Source organism: Saccoglossus kowalevskii, chromosome 20, assembly GCF_978046115.1.
Source record: "Saccoglossus kowalevskii chromosome 20, keSacKowa6.1, whole genome shotgun sequence".
Taxonomy (NCBI): domain Eukaryota; kingdom Metazoa; phylum Hemichordata; class Enteropneusta; family Harrimaniidae; genus Saccoglossus; species Saccoglossus kowalevskii.
Window position 1 is genome coordinate 15,017,777 of NC_140660.1, and position 17,988 is coordinate 15,035,764.

At 33.4% G+C, this 17,988-nt stretch overlaps 1 protein-coding gene across 1 annotated transcript in view; it reads left to right on the forward strand.

Annotated features, from left to right (window-relative positions):
• LOC146730041 (uncharacterized) overlaps positions 1 to 17,988 on the forward strand; it is a 58,168-nt gene that overhangs the window by 10,121 nt on the left and 30,059 nt on the right. The window contains exons 4-10 of the mRNA XM_085494396.1: positions 1,400 to 1,530; positions 4,278 to 4,320; positions 4,660 to 4,725; positions 5,074 to 5,172; positions 6,035 to 6,297; positions 8,905 to 9,123; positions 10,965 to 11,180. Coding sequence (XP_085350522.1) covers positions 1,400 to 1,530; positions 4,278 to 4,320; positions 4,660 to 4,725; positions 5,074 to 5,172; positions 6,035 to 6,297; positions 8,905 to 9,123; positions 10,965 to 11,180 — 1,037 coding nt within the window. The remainder of the gene's footprint in view (positions 1 to 1,399; positions 1,531 to 4,277; positions 4,321 to 4,659; positions 4,726 to 5,073; positions 5,173 to 6,034; positions 6,298 to 8,904; positions 9,124 to 10,964; positions 11,181 to 17,988) is intronic.

Sequence of the window (17,988 nt, forward strand, 5' to 3'; positions counted from 1 at the left end):
TATATAGGTACTACATGTGGACCTCTCTCAGATTTGTTTATTTTGTGATGATATCTTCAATTCTCTAATTTTGGTGAATATTTTTGTAATTTTTGATAAAAAGTGATATTTTTGACTTCTTGTTAAAAACCAATAGTTCAATTGCTTTGATATTACATGTATAGGTACTACATGTGGACTTCTCAGATTTGTTCATTTTGTGATGATATCTTCAATTCTCTAATTAATTTATTTTGGTGAATATTTTTGTAATTTTCGGTAAAAAGTGATATTTTCGACTTCTTGATGAAAACCGCAAGTCCAATTGCTTTGATATTACATATATAGGTACTACATGTGGTTCTAACTCGGATTTGTTCATTTCATGATGATATCTTCAATTCTTTAATTTTGATGTATATTTTTGTAATTTTTGGTAAAATTGATATTTTCCACTTCGTGTTAAAAACCACAAGTCTGATTGTTTTGATACTATACATATTGTTCATTTTCTAATGATATCCTCTGTTCTTTAATTGAAATGTGCATTGCTAACAGCCGAGCAATCTCAGCCGATAGGCTGCTTGTTAAATTTCAAGATATGAATAGAAATGAAAACAATATGAAAATTGGATGATTTTGCAAAGTTTTGAGGAGTTTCACCATGTTCAACACACAGATTTAAATGTGAACACATATTCTTGTAGGCAAAAATGTTAATTTCATGAGGTTGATGTCATGATTTTTCGAATGGGATACTCGTAAGATGGAGAACTCATGACACATTACTGCAATGCCTAATTATTCTTGTACTGATGTGGCCATGATGGCGCAATTACATGCGTTATGTAGCACACACGATCCAGAAAACATGAATGCAAAATATTTGACCCAACCCAGAGTGAAACAAAAGCTATTCAAATTAAGGCAGAACAAAAATGAGCGCAAAATATTTTCAAGTAGATTTGACCTTAACTGAGTGAACATGACTTTAAATTTAACTTTTGAAACATGTGAACACTAAATATAACAATTTAACATGGCCCAAAACAATTCATCTTTGTGGTATTGGGTGTATTGCAATACCTGGAGTAGTATAGTTTATGGATTGGCACTTGGTATGAATGAAATACGATAGTCTAGCTATGAGGTAGTGCAATGTGCCTTTACTAACATAAGTTATAATCATTATTTATTACTAAGCTCATGTATTATAAGACGAATATTCACACAGAACTCCAAGACTTCTTTACCGAAAAACGATTTAACCCCACAAAAGTTATAATGCATGCATGCTAAGATTACATGTCCGATTATAGCATGCACGTTTTCGCATTATTGCATTTTATTGAGACAATCATTACTTTTTACATTGTGATTTATAGGAGACGATCATTATTTTTTACATTGTGATTTATAGGAGACGGTGGAAATAGCATTTTCAGCTACATAGATGATGATGTTGGAGATGATGATAATGTGATAAATGATGATTACGAGGAAGATGGTATGACTTTGGAAGAGCTTAACAACTTAATTCTGAAGAAAAAAGTATGTAATAATGCATTTATTTATGTGTATACACCCGTCCCATTGTGTGTGTGTGTTTGCAATCGTTGCGTGATGGCCCTTTGGGTTACCCCTTAGGCGAGGCCTTTTTCTTAGAGAATGCTACCCTAGGGTGTTCCTTGCAGACCTGGGTATATTCTCTAATAGTTTCCATTTGGGGTTGTAATCTGTAATTAAGCAATAAATAAGTAATAAATGAAATTTCCACAGATTTTCCACAGGTATGATTAGGTAAACAAACATGTTTCTACAACCTTATTAATCTCATTGAACTCAGGCAAAAAAAATATATATACTGGACTGATTTGAATGATACATTCCCTAAACATTGGACCCGACAGAAAATTATAATAACACATACTTGACTAGGTGAAAGTAATGCAAACAGCCAGCTCTTGATGTTGCAATGCAGTCAACCCATGCATTATATCCAGCCATTATACAGCAAACCAATTCCCTCTGACATACATTTCCATGTGTCACTAACTGTTCCAGCAGATACAAGTATGGTATAATTAAAAGCAACAAGTATTTTTTACTTGTCGGATATTGCATTTATGAACTTATGGATATTTGATATGTTCTTTGTACTAACTTTGCATTTCCCGTAAATGATTAAGACGACAAAAAAAAATTAACCAACATGGCCACCAGTCGACAATTTGACAGTCAACAAAATTTCAATAATTTGCATGCCTGAGAAATAACAGTTGGTTAAATTTCAACTCGCAACCAAGTGTAAGCTTGTATGTTAGTGCATATGTACAAATCTATGCATTGTAAACACATAACTGAATTCTGGAAGGGCTAAATAGCTAGTTTTAATATGGCTGGTACTCTGTTATCTTGTAATCTGATAATGAAAGAAATGCATGTGAACATGTCAGATATACATGTCCACTTTGAATGTGATCAATCCAGTGATGTGCGTGCTACAGACATGTGCTACAGACATATATGAATGCACAGAGGTTAATCCACAAGTCCCATTTTTCGTACAGGTACAAACAGTAAATCAAATGACATTACAAGGCTTGACATAGGATGGAATAAATCATTAGTCTAAAGACTAGCAAAATACAATCAGTAGTCCTTACACGTTCCATCATAAAATAATTTAAATCTCACTATTAATTGTTTAAGTCACGGAAACAAAATTACCACTATTCAGTGATTTGAAAAATAAAATGGCGCATGAAAGTCCTATTGTGTTTGTACCAAGTTTACACCAAATCCATTATTCCTCTCAATAAATGGACTCTGAGTTCGTTTAGAGGAAATAAAATGTATATTTATGTTTATATATTAGTCTCCCATTTAGCCCAAGCTTGGCACACCTAGTTTTTACTTTTCACCATTAACAGCATTTTAACTCTTCTGTGATTTTTTTGGCTGGGCTGATTTTGTCCATACTTGGTAGGCAGGTCATATCGTCATTCTAGTTGGGTGGTAAAATCTAAAAAAAAAAGTCTGACCTACAATTTTTTAATGGCTTTGCACCAAATGTATTTCATCCTTCAATTCCGGGACTAAAACACCTTGGCTCATTCTATTTAGCTTGATATCTTTTTTCATTACCGAGAAATTTGACCTAAGTTGGGGTAACTTTAACTCTTCCATGATTTTTTTGGCTAGGCTGATTTTGTTAATACTTGGCAGACAGGTCATACCATCACTCTAGTTGAGTGGTTATATTGGAAAAAAATTCCTGATCCACTGTTGCCATGGCAACTGACAAATGTTTTTTTTTTTAAATACTTTCGCCCTAATGTAATACCTACTACAAGTCTTGTAATAGCAGTGTTCAAATGATCATGCTTTTTATTTTGGCTAAGTTGCCGACTGATGAGAGAACATGTTAGCTTCAGTTCTCGTCCTACCGGCTTGTCGGTGTATGTGTGTCTGTCTGTTCCACTGATGTATGTTAATGTGCTGATTTAGGTCTTAGTAAAAATCCATGCATATTAATTACCTAATTTGCACGATATTTAGCTAATTTAGCGGTTCCATGACTGTTCCACTGTTGTCTAAAAAGCTACCCATTTGATTTTGATGAAACTTAGTAAATAGATGATCAGGACTGATGCACAGATTTGATTAGTTTTTTGTAAAAACATGTGCATATTAATTACCTAATTCGCATAATGACTACTCAGTTTTTGGCTTTCCCGTGATATCTCAAGTACTAAACATCACATTTCAATGAAACTTGGTACATATATGTCCTAGGACAAAGTACAAACATGATAGTTTATTTTAGCCGAGCATTACATTTACCTAATTTACATAATTAATCAATTTTGCTGCTTTTTCTTTTTTTCAAATACCAATTACCCCGTTTCAATGACACTTGGTACATAGATGCTTTAGGGCAATGCAGAGACCTAATTAGTTTAGGTTGAAATTAGTGCATCTTAATTACCTAATTTTCATGATAAACCAATTTTCAACTTTAACGCTGATATCTCAAATACTAATTATTCAATTTCAATGAAACTTGATGCATATATGACCTGTGACATTGTGCAGACCTTATCAGTTGTTTTACTATGAAATCTGTGCATATTAATAACCTGATTTGCATAATTATTCAGCTTTCAGCCTTTCTATCAATACCACAAATACAAGTAAATTTGAATTCATTTTTTATGTGTCTTCAATACTCTCAGCACACTGGACTTCTTTCTAAGCTTTCTTTGATTATTTAATATGTTTCATATTTTTGCAAGGCATCTCATACTGAGAATGGAAATTACAATGGTGATTCTAGAGGTTAGTTAGTATCTACTATTACATTTTCCTCCTTTTAATATTTCAGTGTGTGTGGGTAAATAAGTGCCAACTCAAAATGTCTGTCCAAACACTGTCATGTATGTGGGCTAGAAGAGCATATCTGTTTTGTCAGTCAGTGTCATGTCAATATGGTTGGAAATGTGTGTGTGTCTTTGAATATTTAAAATAATTTTAAATAAATTTATGAAAAGAATTAAGAAATACTAGTGACTGCTGACAAGCAACAAAGTTTGGGGCATCTTACAAGCCACTCTGACACTGCATATCATACTCACATCAGCCTATTGTCTTATATTACTTTGCTTTTTATTCCGTCAGATCATTACAGTGAATTTGAGTATCATAATTTCATGTTTGTCTTGTTGGTTTTACCCGCGAGTATATGTAAGTTGAAACAAATTAATGCATTGTTTACAGTTTTGCTACATATACATAACTTCTAAATTATACATAATGTCTTCATTGGACTTTTTGGAGGGGGGTTCTGTTGAAATTTAGTGTTGCCTTTACTCATAGTGCATTACTGATGCACATCATTCATAAAATATAATTGTGTGACTATTTCTTGTAATCAGATTCATATGTAGGTTTAATATTTGAATCCAGTCTGGTGATACAATACAATCAAGCATGTTTACTCTTATTTAGGCATTCTTTGTATCTGAGGCCATGTGTTTTTTTTTTCAAAGGCAGAGACTTTGACATTTATATCTTGCTTTTCATTATTTTCAGTTATTGGATATTTCATTACAAAAAGCATTACAAGACATAGCAGTAAGAAGTTTTTATTAGTTCCTGTTCAGATGGGGACTTGTGTTTTGATCTTTGTGTGTATGTGCATGTGCATCTTTCAAACTTAATGCATTTTGGCAGGGGTAATTATTCACTGGGTTATAATTTTGCTTATTTCACTGACTGGAAAATGGCTAAATTAAAACCCAGTGAATATGTAAAATTTAGCATAAAACAAATTATCTAAATGATAAAACCGTGAATTTAAAACCCACTGAATATCCTGAAATTTAAACTCAGTGACAATTAGTCATTTTACAGTACATATGCATGTTCATATGTTTTGTGAGCTGATTCAAGATGGCCAAATGATGATCATTTTTATTAGCTCCGCTGCCGACTTAGTAGAGCATTGCTTATCATACGAGTGACTGTCCTCTGTCATTGTTGCCGTTGTTGTCCATGTCAACTTTTTACTTTTTCGACTTTTTCTTGAAAACTACAAGCTTGAATGCTTTGATACTTCTTGTGTATTTAGCTTGGGTAGACCTCTTTTAGATTTGTTCATTTCATGATGATATCTTCAGATCTTCAATTTTGATGAATATTTTTCACATTTTTGATACAAATTGTTATTTGGAACTTTTTGAAAACTACTAGCTGGATTGCTTTTATACTTGGTATGTAGGTACTCAGTGATGACTTAAAATTTAAGCAAATTTAGGTCCCTAAAATCATTTAAAAAGTGATGATGAAATGATCGGCAGGTAGAGGACTGAACCATATTTATCCATGAGGTGAATCATTACCTTCTAACATTTATATTTAGATATACACTTGTACCAAAAATCACACTTTGAAAATAATTAGATATTCACAAATATTTGTTTAGTCTGCTCTTGCTTTGGGATATGTTGTGATTATATACATACATTCATACTCATAGTTTCTGTTATTTCAGCTGTTGCAGACACTGGGATGTTTGATGCCGTGAGAGGTTTCAACTATACCAAGTCATTCACTACAACTAGAAGCACAGACAGCCAAGCAATTGAGTATCTTAATCTTATGCTGGTTGGATTGCCTTCAAAGTCATTCACTACAACAAGAAGCCCAGGACATATTGAATATCTCAATCTCATGCTGATTGGTAGATGCCCTTCACGGACTGAACGAAATCGTTTCAATTATATGATAAATCAGAAATCCTCAATGAAAAAAAAGGTAATATTCCAGCTAAATAAATAACCATAGACGAAACAGGATTGTCCATGGTTAGCTGTATATTTTGTATTGTAGGCTGTTGGGTATAGAGGACGAATATGTATGTATCAGTGGGTGTGTGTTTGCACCGTTCCTTTCAAAGTGTAATAAAATGTAGTTAGTGCAAAGATATTTCAAAGATAATTCACTCCTATGTAATGCCAATTTGCATTTAAAAAATCAGAAAACAACCAAATTTCAACATGCCTTACCCATTTCTTATTAGCAGTCAAAAACAGAAACTTATGGATCGAACTCTATCTGTGAATCCCAACCTGTATCTTTCACATGCCTGAGTTGATCGCATTTAAACTTCACACATACGTAATATGCACCTCTATTCAGTTCCTATTCTAATTCAATCATTTCTGCTACTCAAAGTGATGAGTGTATGATGATGGAAATTAGCTACCAACTGAAAATCCTTATTGTAATAAATGACTTCTACTATGACATTATTTGGTCTACAGTGCTGATATTGATAGTGCACACGCATTGTCAGATTTTGTGACGACATCTTCAATCTTTTTAGATGACAGAATGGAGCTAGTCAAATAGGTGATTGTTTTTTTGTTCATAGTCTGTCAACAATTTTTTTAACTTCTTCTTGAGAAATGCGTGTGTATGTACCTCTGGACCTCTGTAAGATTTACTCATTTCTTGATGATATCTTCAAATCTCTATTTGTGGAAAAATATTTTGGTAAATTTTAGTGAAAAAATGCTATTTTTGACTTTCCTTGAAAACTCAATTGCTTTGATACTTAGTATGTATGTACTTTGGGTGAATATTAGAATTCTTCTTGAACACTACCCACCCAGTTGCTTTGATATTTTAGTTGTACATTTTTTTGTTGAACAATTTGTTCTCGACAAGGCTACAACAATGTTCTTGTAGGACAGCAGAGCTATTTTGTGGCTCACATTGCCTTTTGACTTTATTCTTGAAAACTACCAGCTAAATTGCTTAGAATTTTGGTATTACATGTATGTACCTTAAGTGGGCTGCTGTCAGATTTGTTCATTTCATGACAATACATGTATAATTTATTTTCTCTTTTTTGGCAAATATCCTTTGATTGTTAATTTTGTAAAAAATTATATTTTCGAATTTTTTTTGTATCACTGCTAAATATTTTTGTGAACAATTTTATGAAGTTGACATTTTCTCAACAGCAAAACCAAACCACCTTCGGTGGCTGTGTGTTAGTTAACTTGACTACCACATTGTCTTATCGGAGAGCTAGTTTGATCGTCTGGTCACTTGTTTCATGATGTTATCTTCAATTATTTATTTTTAGCAAATATATTTTCGACATTTTTGTTAAAATTTTTGTTTGTTTTTTTCGACTTTTTGAAAAATACAAGCCTTATTACTTTGATACTTGGTATGGTTTGTAACCAGTTGATAACAATATTGAAATTACCATAGCAACAACTTTATAAACTATCATTGTGATTGGGAACATTGTAATAAAAATAACCATGGCAAATCACTAATATATCATCAATATAGAACATTTTCAACTTTGTTTGTGGAAGACAGAAACATGTGATCACTTGTGGTTTCTTGGCCTTAGTCTTGAGATGCATTTTTTGAGATGGATGTCTATGTGGCTGATATTTTCAGACCATAATTCAATTTAATTGGGTATATAGAGCTTATATAAAGAAACATTGTAATTCTATACCTGAGAAGTTTGTGGAAATCCACTAAATCTAAATCTGAAAATTTATTAGACTAAAAACCATGAATGTCAATTCAAAGGTATTTTCTGTTTTATAAACTTCAGATTATTTTCACATTGTACATCTCAAATAGGATTTGAATATTAGTTGTTCAGTTTTATGTTTAAAAGGCTAATTATTTGCTAATTAATGTCTCCAATAGTCTCAGCACATTGAAGTTTTTTTTTAATTTCAGTTTATTATGAATTCTGTATTTTCAGGTATTTTTTCCCTGTTTGAACAAAGTTGGAAATGGAGACTTACCAGTATAATTCATACTTTGATCCTTCTAATTGTCTGAATTCGTATTTCAGAACTGCAAGAATCAAATCTGTTCATTCTTTGCCATACAGTGACCATACAGTGTACATTCAGAGACATTTTACCTCGTCACATGATCAGTGATTTGTATATCGTATTTGATTGCATATATTATGCATGTACCTGCATACAACAATTCAATTTGTCAACAGATAAAAATCAACAGACTTGCAGCCATCATGTTGTTTGGGCATATTACTTTAACTAAACAAAACTTCTTTTAACTCCAATAAGGACTTTGTCATAAACAATGAGTGAAAATTGAGAAGTGTGAAATACAGAAAGGACATACATTACTTCATTTGCTCTATCACCACTGATAGTGGTGCGATGAACGTAAATAAAAAGTAAATTACATGTATCAAGTCGTATTTCAGCATGTGTGCATCTACTAGTCTAATAGAGCATATATGGTGTATATATATTCTAGGTCTCTATATGGTACATATGTACATATATATTTACTAATATAAAGTCATTTTTATTTTTTAATTGTATTTTGTTCTAAACATAATTAAAGGAAAAAGAAACTGAACTGAAGCGCACACAGAAGAAATGTGATGATCAGACAACAGAACTGACTAAAGATAAGACGAATCATGATAAGGAAGTACAAGCCCTTGATCAACAAATTTCAATCCTACAAGATATAATCAAACAGAAGAATATTCACCTTAAGGAATTGGAAAAAAAAATACAGGACTATACACAACAGCACGAAAAGCAGCTGGAAGAAAAGGTAAACAATCCAACAATTTAAAATTTACTGTCACTGTTTATGTCGTTCGCATGCAATTACAATGCAGCAAGGCTGCAGAGCAGGTCAATTATTTAGCCAAAACACCCATTGGTATTCAATATTTGTATCACCTTTTGTGTGGGTTCTTAAAATTACACAATTTGTGTATCACAGAGTTAATTTAGTCTGATGTGCACCAATACAGTTCAATACTATTACATGTATAAATAAATAAATGGAGACAAGAATTCACACCAGTCATAAATAAATGAAGACAAGATTTCACACCAGTTAATCTTACACATAAAACAAGACGGTAGGCTGGTAGGCGATCTGCTCCGCTACGCTCAAAAAGCAAGCAACATGTTTTTGGCTATTGTCACGGTAGGCATGTATGTAAATGTGTTGAGATGGGCGTAGTGCGAGTGGTTAGTGCTAGTAGCACTAATCCGAAAAAGTACTAGATCTAGTGGTAAAAATGGCACTAGATCTAGCGCAAAAATGGCACTAGATCTAGTGCTAAAATGTGCACAGTGCGAGTGGCATTGTTATCGCATTGTTGATATCTTCAACTATCTAATTTTGGTGAATATTTTTGTCATTTTTGGTAAAAAGTGATATTTTCGACTTCTTGTTAAAAAACGCAAGTCCAATTGCTTTGATACTTCATATATAGGTACTACAAGTGGACCTCTCTCAGATTTGTTGATTTTGTAATGATATCTTTAATTCTCTAATTTTGGTGAATATTTTTGTCATTTTTGGTAAAAAGTGATATTTTCGACTTCTTGGTAAAAACTGCAAGTCCGATTGCTTTAATATTACATATATAGGTACTACATGTGGACCTCTCTCAGATTTGTTCATTTTGTGATGATATCTTCAATTCTCTAATGTTGGTGAATATTTTTGTCATTTTTGGTAAAAAGTGATATTTTCGACTTCTTGTTAAAAACTGCAAGTCCGATTGCTTTGATATTATATATATAGGTACTACATGTGGACCTCTCTCAGATTTGTTCATTTTGTGATGATATCTTCAATTCTCTAATTTTGGTGAATATTTTTGTCATTTTTGGTAAAAAGTGATATTTTCGATTTCTTGTTGAAAACTGCAAGTCCAATTGCTTTGATACTACATATATAGGTACTACATGTGAACCTCTCTCAGATTTGTTCATTTCGTGATGATATCTTCAATTCTCTAATTTTGGTGAATATTTTTGTCATTTTTGGTAGAAAGTGATATTTTCGACTTCTTGTTGAAAACTGTAAGTCCGATTGCTTTGATACTATACATATTGTTCATTTTCGAATGATGTCTTCAGTTCTTTAATTGAAATGTGCATTGCTAACAGCGGAGCTATCTCAGCCAATAGGCTGCTTGTTGGCGAATAATTTCGGTAAAAATGCTATTTTTCACTTGTATCAGGTGTCATATGGAATCCATGCATAAATTTGCATAAAAAAGTGGAAGACAACCATTTGATTTCCTTCTCTGTATTTAGTAAGTGTAATACCTAGTTCAGTATTGCTCCATTAGTAGTGAAGTGAAATTTGTAAAAGACATGTCTGTCTATCAAGTCATGATTCAGCATATGTGCATCTACTAGTCTAATTAAGCACATATGGAGTATATATTTTCCAGGATCTCTATATGGTGATAATAATAATCTTTATTGTTATCGTATCATCGATGGGACTTTGATTATAAATACAATTTAGGTATAACAATGAAAAAATTAAATGAAACTACAAGAGTAAACAGTTACATCTGTGACTTTACTAATACAAAGTCATTTTTATTTTTTAAATTTATTTTGTTTTTAACATATTTAAAGGAAACAGCAATACAAACAATCACTGAAGAACTGAAGCGCACACAGAAGACATGTGATGATCGGATAACAGTACTGATTAAAGCTAAGGGGAGTCAAGATGAGAAAGTACAAGCCCTTTATCAACAAATTTCAATCCAACAAGATACAATCAAACAGAAGGATAATCATCTTAAGGACTTGGAAGAAAAAATACAGCAACTATTACTGGAGGAAAAGGTAAACAATGCAACAATGTAAAACAAGGCTGCAGGGCAGGTCAAATATTTAGCCTAAACACCCATTAATATTCAATGTTTTTATCTCCTTGTGTGTGGGTTCTTAACCAGTTTAAAATTACACAATTGGAGCCAAAATTACTATCAGACAGGTTACAGTTGAAGACTGTGGCCACATGTGATTCCTGGTCAATCAGAATTGTATGGTTGCGAGAGAATCTGCTTCCCAGGGTAAGAAGCGCATGGCCATGGCATGAGGGTGTTGTGCCCCTGCTCCCTGATCCCTGATCCCTAATAACCCACAGTCTTTTGCACATTACGCCGGAGTACATTGTTTGTTCTCACAGCCCAATCATGGTATCAAATCATAGCATTCACAGAATCCAGACTGTAAAATGTTGTTACTTGCTTAGTATTTGAACCAAATCGTAGCATTGGCAGAATACTGACTGTAAAATGTTGTTACTTGCTTTGAATTTGAACTCTCCAGACTGTAAATTATAGTATTATGTATTTTAGCATTTTATATCATTAACGCACATATTGTAGTTGCATCCTCCACTGTTTTCTACTGCCCTCAGTGTCAGTTCTGATAGTTGCAGCTTCCACATCTTCTATCTCCCATAACTTACATCCAACCTACATCTTCTGCCGTTCACTCTCATATTAATATGCTAACGCTAATATTTATTAGTTAGTACTTATTTCTTGATTTTTCAGTCTTGTTTTATATTGAGTTTTTCAGTCTCTCTGTACTTTATTATAACTTTTTCTGCAGTGGCAGTCAGGCACTACTAACAATCTAATTAGTGGGGCTTGGGGTGAGACTGGTCCAAACTATTCAGATAGTACTTCACAGTTTTCAGCTATGTTAGGACTGTTATATATGGTCCACCCCAGCACCTTTTTTTTCCAAATAAATACTTTTTTCCTTTATCTGTAGTTTACTTTCTAATTAACACATAAATATGTTTTTGGTGGAAAAGTCCCATTGTTAGTATTGCCGATTGTACACTGACAAAATTCACAGGCGAAGTCGTGCTTGGAAAAACAAACATGCATTACAAATGAAGAAGCAGTGGTGATAAACAAAATTTACCAAACTTATAACGATTGCTCCAACTCTTGGTGTTGAATCAGAAAGTCAAATGCACGAGCTGAATTAGCATAATTTGTAACGATCAACAACAAACACGGCAGCAAAAAATTATTGCATTTTGTCATCATTTTGTTTGGATATTTCATGTCGACAAGGTAAATAAAACATCTCTCATTTAATAAAACTCGTTCATCTGTCTTTGTTTACCGGACAATGTGAATTTGCTCTTCAATTGTGAGACAGTCCAGTGAAGAGCTCAAATGCCAGCGAGAATCAATATTATTTTGCCAATAAAAAATAAGCTTGTTTTTTATTCATTTGACACTTTGATTAAAAGCGTTTTTAATTTGTTGTTAGAATATTGATGACATCTTTCCAGTCGCCACATTTTCGCATTCAGATAATATTCATTGTGTCTTATTCGTAACTTCACAGCCCAAAGTTGCGATGGACTCCTCCTTCCAACCTGAAAGACTACATACTCGGTATTCTGAACATAACATGAGACTACTTTTCTATTAGCAATTCGTAAGCAGCTATTGTCTGGTGAAAACTTGGGTGGTCGTTATCGGAAGTTTAAGTGTTTAATATGTTTACAATAGGGTGGTCGCTGGTCACGTTAAACAGGTGGTCATTATATACAATGTCTTTAACAAAGGTGGTCGTTAGCACAAGTTTGACTGGTTAATTAGATTTGTTCATGTACTTCAGAAAATGGACAATGACAAATATTATTGTTAATATCGCAGCTAGGACATTTGACAACCACATTTGACACAACAGTGTTCATCATTTTTATGCATAGAACTGCTTCTAATTTAGTCTAAAGTATTTTTAAATAATTTTATATAGATGTAATAATTCACCTGTAGCCCTTTCCTTTGAAATAACATAAAGTTATTTGCCTTTCTTATTGTACTTAGTCATTAAAGACACTTTATTTTAGACCCAACATTAATATTTACATAAACAACATAAACATAATTGTTGGCTTGTCCATAATTAATTGAAGGTAAAGTCATGGTAGTGGCAAAATATCATCCAGCAACATTGTCACTGAACGCAACACCTCAGCTGATTGCTATCAAACTTATATGTATTTTTTATCTGTAGGTATAATAGGCCTGTATAGACTTCAGACTTGATCTTTTTAGCCTTTGCAGACTAAGTCTGACGAAGGCTTCTAGATTTGCTTTCGTTCATCTGTCTTTTACCTCTCTTAACTTTGATATGCTCTGTCCAATGTTTTTCAAAGTTGGTGCATATGTAATTCTCAATGCCATACTTATGCACGCCAAGTATTTTTTTGATTCGCCAAAGTTTCACTGTGTTTTTCTGTGATTTTCAACATTATACTAGTAAAAATGCCGAAATGCCGATTTCTCAAAAGAGCTGGCATAACGTATTGCGCATGTGCCAGTCTAACCGCTGAGGAAATTGCCGTTGTTTTCATCTGAAGTTATTGTATTCCGGGAGTGTATCTTTCATTGCACACGGCTTATATAGATTAAATGCTATCTCGTCAGTTTCAAAGGTAAGAAAATGTGCTTATGGTATTTATTGTGAACGTTGATTTATCTTTTTGTGTCCTGACTTTGGTAAGAAACAAGCGATCGCACAGTGCTGGTCACACTTTGCCAGAAAAAACAGTCCTGCTATTATTGTTAGAACTGGTTATGAAATGTGTAAATCGAAAGTTTATCTCGTCATTTAAGAAGCTTGAGAATTACGTTTGGCATATAAAATACTGGAATAATAAAAACGTAAAAGTTTAGAACATGCTATCTCGGGATTTGTACGATTGTTATTTCCTGTGTTCATTGGCACTTGCTAGCAGATTGAAAGGAAGTGTGAAACCTGTTTTCGTGACGATATATTAGACTAGAATTATCGAGAAAACAAGTCAAGTTCAGCCAACCGTGATTGCCTGAAAGCAATGATGAAATTGAGAAGTACTGTAATTCAATATCAATGAATCTATCATCACTTTTAAATTACCTTTGAGGTAAATATGACACTTGAGTGCCGGTTATCATATTAAGAGAGCAGTGAAACATTATTAGGGAGGGAGATAAATTCACGTAATCCTCAATTTTAATGATGTTGACTTAGGCCAGACTTTTATTATCCCTTGTTTTGCGAACCCGCCGAATGAACAGGAGCCGAAAATGAAATAAAAATAAAATTTTATTTCAGCGTAATTTCTCACGTCCGCCGACTTGTAAGCGCAACAAATTGCTAACAAATATTATTTTTAATCTTTATTTTTTTACCGCCCGCCGCATAACAAATTGAAGTTGCATTTTCGTGGGAGTATCATGATCATAGTACTAAAGTCTCGCGCAGATGAGAAATAAGGTTATACATGGAATAAAATGTTATTTCATTTCTTCTCTTCGATCAATGATCTCACTTACATTTCCTCGAGAATCACACAAATCTAATGGAAAAAAAGAATTAATTTTTTGTCCCCGCTCTCAAAAAAATTGCCTTATAAAAACTCGCGAAACAAGGAATAAAAAAGTCTGGCCTTAATAGTCATAATTGTTTTTTCAAAACTCCAGATATAATTTTATGTAATTGTAAACAGTTAACAATATTAACTAATATATTTTTGGCAATATATCCCATTTTAATTATCTAAATTTGTTTAACTGTATACAGTAAATCTTTATTTTAAAAATACAACTAAAATATGTTAATTAGTTCATCCTTGACTTTGGTAGAACATGTTTAAAATAGTACAGTACAATAGTACAATTTCTTTCTGGCGGGTATAAATATATGAAGTAATATAAATTATTTTTTCGTACTAAAAAAACTCAAATATCTTTTTAATTAAATCTTAACAGCCAATGTGTTTTTTTGCAATTGCAGAGTCGGAATTTTTTTCTCGGAAAGCAAAGCCACTGGAACTGCATGTATTAAAAAAACATACCAGTACTATTCGCTGCGTGTCTGACAATTGTCTAAAGTTTCACCGGTCCTCTTTTTTTTCACTTTGAGAAGTGCTGTCAACCAAAGCATAAATATGTGTTTCTCTGTACATAAAATTTCACACGATTTGTTAATATTAATGTATGATAATAAAAACTTGATACTATTTTTCTGGATTGTTGTACTTTATTTGTATCATTGTCATATGAGAAGTACTCTTGTCCTTATTAGAGATATTGGAACTAATCCAGGGCCACAAACTAGTTTATCCAACACTGACTCTTCTACATATTTGCAGATCTGATTTGTATACTTCCTTGTCATTTTACCTGTTGTTGGTTTGTCGCTATCTGGTTTTCTTGCTGAGAATAATGCTGACCTGGATGGAGAGTGCTATAAACTTGAAATTGCCATCGAAATCACGTTTGCCAATTTATGTCCATGCAACTTTTAAATGACAACTAGCGAAGGCAGTGTCATTCATGACTTGTTTACTTTTACTAGTGTGCCATTAACCCTTGTGTGATCAAGTTGATGTAAAAGTACATAGGGTAAATTTGCCAGTCTCATCAACTCATTTAGTTTTCTTACCTGTGATTGGTTGTTCATTTCACAGAAGAAAATGGAAGTTTGGACGTCAGATTCTCTTAATAACTGAAGACGCCATGTCAATGCTCTGGCTTTCAAAACTATCTGTGTAATGATGGCTTGTGCGTCATGCGTGTCTTTAGTGATAACATTTCTTTTGTTGTGAAGTTTATGTTAATTTGGAATCCAATGACAATGACAACGTTGCGGATCTAAAGTGTTGGCTGAGTAAAAACTCATCTGCTGTCACGCTTATGTTGCATTCATCGCCAGATTCATAGCATTTATTCTACAACTGCTCATGACATGTATTATGACTGCTCGATTGCTACAGCAAGTCAACTATGAAGAGAGTGGTTCGGGAAGAAAACCCCTGCATATTTCATACTGTCGGTTTCTCTAGTTCAATCTGAAGACCAAATATAGTAGTTGGATTACAGCTCAATTGGGTTGCCTGCCTCCTAGCAATATTATGTGACCTATTTTTGGTTATTCAGGCTCAGAAGACTAAACAAAGCAGCGTACTTCATTACTATGCTGCCTCGACCCTCCTACGTGCTGTTAAGTGCTGAAAGCTTCCCGGGAACAACATATTACATCAGCTGTGAAAGCTGTGCTCCCAGCTATAACTACCTCTCTGATCTGTAGGTCGGTGATTTTGCTTCGGTTTCCACTTGTAAAGCCAACTAAACAACTGAGTAATTGTGATAAGTTATTGCCTCTCTATGTTATAGAGGCGTGTCAGTTTGTTTTGTGAATTAATTCTAAATTAACTGGCCATCATGGCTCATTTCTATGGGTCACATATGCACATCTCATCATTTTTGTGATTGGACAAATTTGTGAAATTTTCAACGATTGGCATCCCCAAAACAGCTTGAATATAAATTGACAATTGCAGTTATTATTCAGCTTTAAAGCACACAGTAGGAGTTTTTGCAGTTAGTGTGTCTGTATGTATATGTTTATCTGTATACTCATGTGTGCAGGGGGGGGGGTCTAAAAACTAAATCTGCAACGCGAATGTCGATTATTGCACTCTACGAAACGGCATATTATGATCGGAAGACCAATTGTCATAGTGTAATCATGTGGGGACGAGATATGCATGCATTTTTTCATGTTGATATAAATTCTCAATATTTTGGATACCACTTTATTCTGAATTTCGAGTCTATTATTCCAGTCATCATTATGTCGCACGTCAAAACTTTTATAAGATAAGATAACTTTATTGACATTATTCTTCTTGTCAAAGATTAACAAGCAAAGTAAAATAGAAAATTAATAGGAAAAGAAGAATTATTAACTAAATCTCAAGTTTTTGTGACCTTACGTGAAGCCTGTAAAGATTTTTCAGGAAGCTACTAGTAATTATTATAACAAGTTTTATTTTCAACATTGGAATCAGCATTCCTGCAAACGAATTTTGTTTTCAATTCGGAAATTGGTCGTGGTGTGAACGGTAAGGTAGCGTACAGACTGAATTTGTGAAGTTTTACCGATTCCTTCAAACCAGTTACAATGGAAAAACATGTTGAACATTTTTTTTCTACTTTTAATCATTTATGATTCAATTTCGACATTACAATGATCTTTCCTTCAAATGTTTTATTTTTGACATTAGCTATGAGGTGATCAAACTGTTCATGAGTACATGCTGACCCAAATAAACTTAGCAGTCTTCTGACTTATGTTATGTTGGTTATTGTTTTTGACTGTTTATAAACTTGCGAGATGACACATCTCATAGAACAATAGCTGTGGAACTTATAGACAAAGGTAAAGGTGTGGAAATCAAGCATAGCGGTAATGATTTTGAGCGTAGCGGTGGTAGCCTCTCAAAGCGGCACTGCCACGCTGTTTGTATCCTGGGGAGAACACTAGATTTAAAATTTCACCTGATCACAAAAAATACTCAGCATTTAAGGTAATATGCATTTTTTTATTGCCAAGTAAAGTATGTTCTGAAACAAACACAACTGCATTGCTTAGTAGCAGATGATCACAGTAGCCATGGTTACTAGTAACTTTGAAAAGTACTTTGCATTCCACTCTCTTTGAAGCTGCTGCCTATGCTAATGAGCATAGTCGTCAGGACAAAGCCTTACAACTTCAAGATGGTGTTAACGTTACACCATAATTAGGCAGTCAACACCAACGTGCATGTTACACTATTTCACTT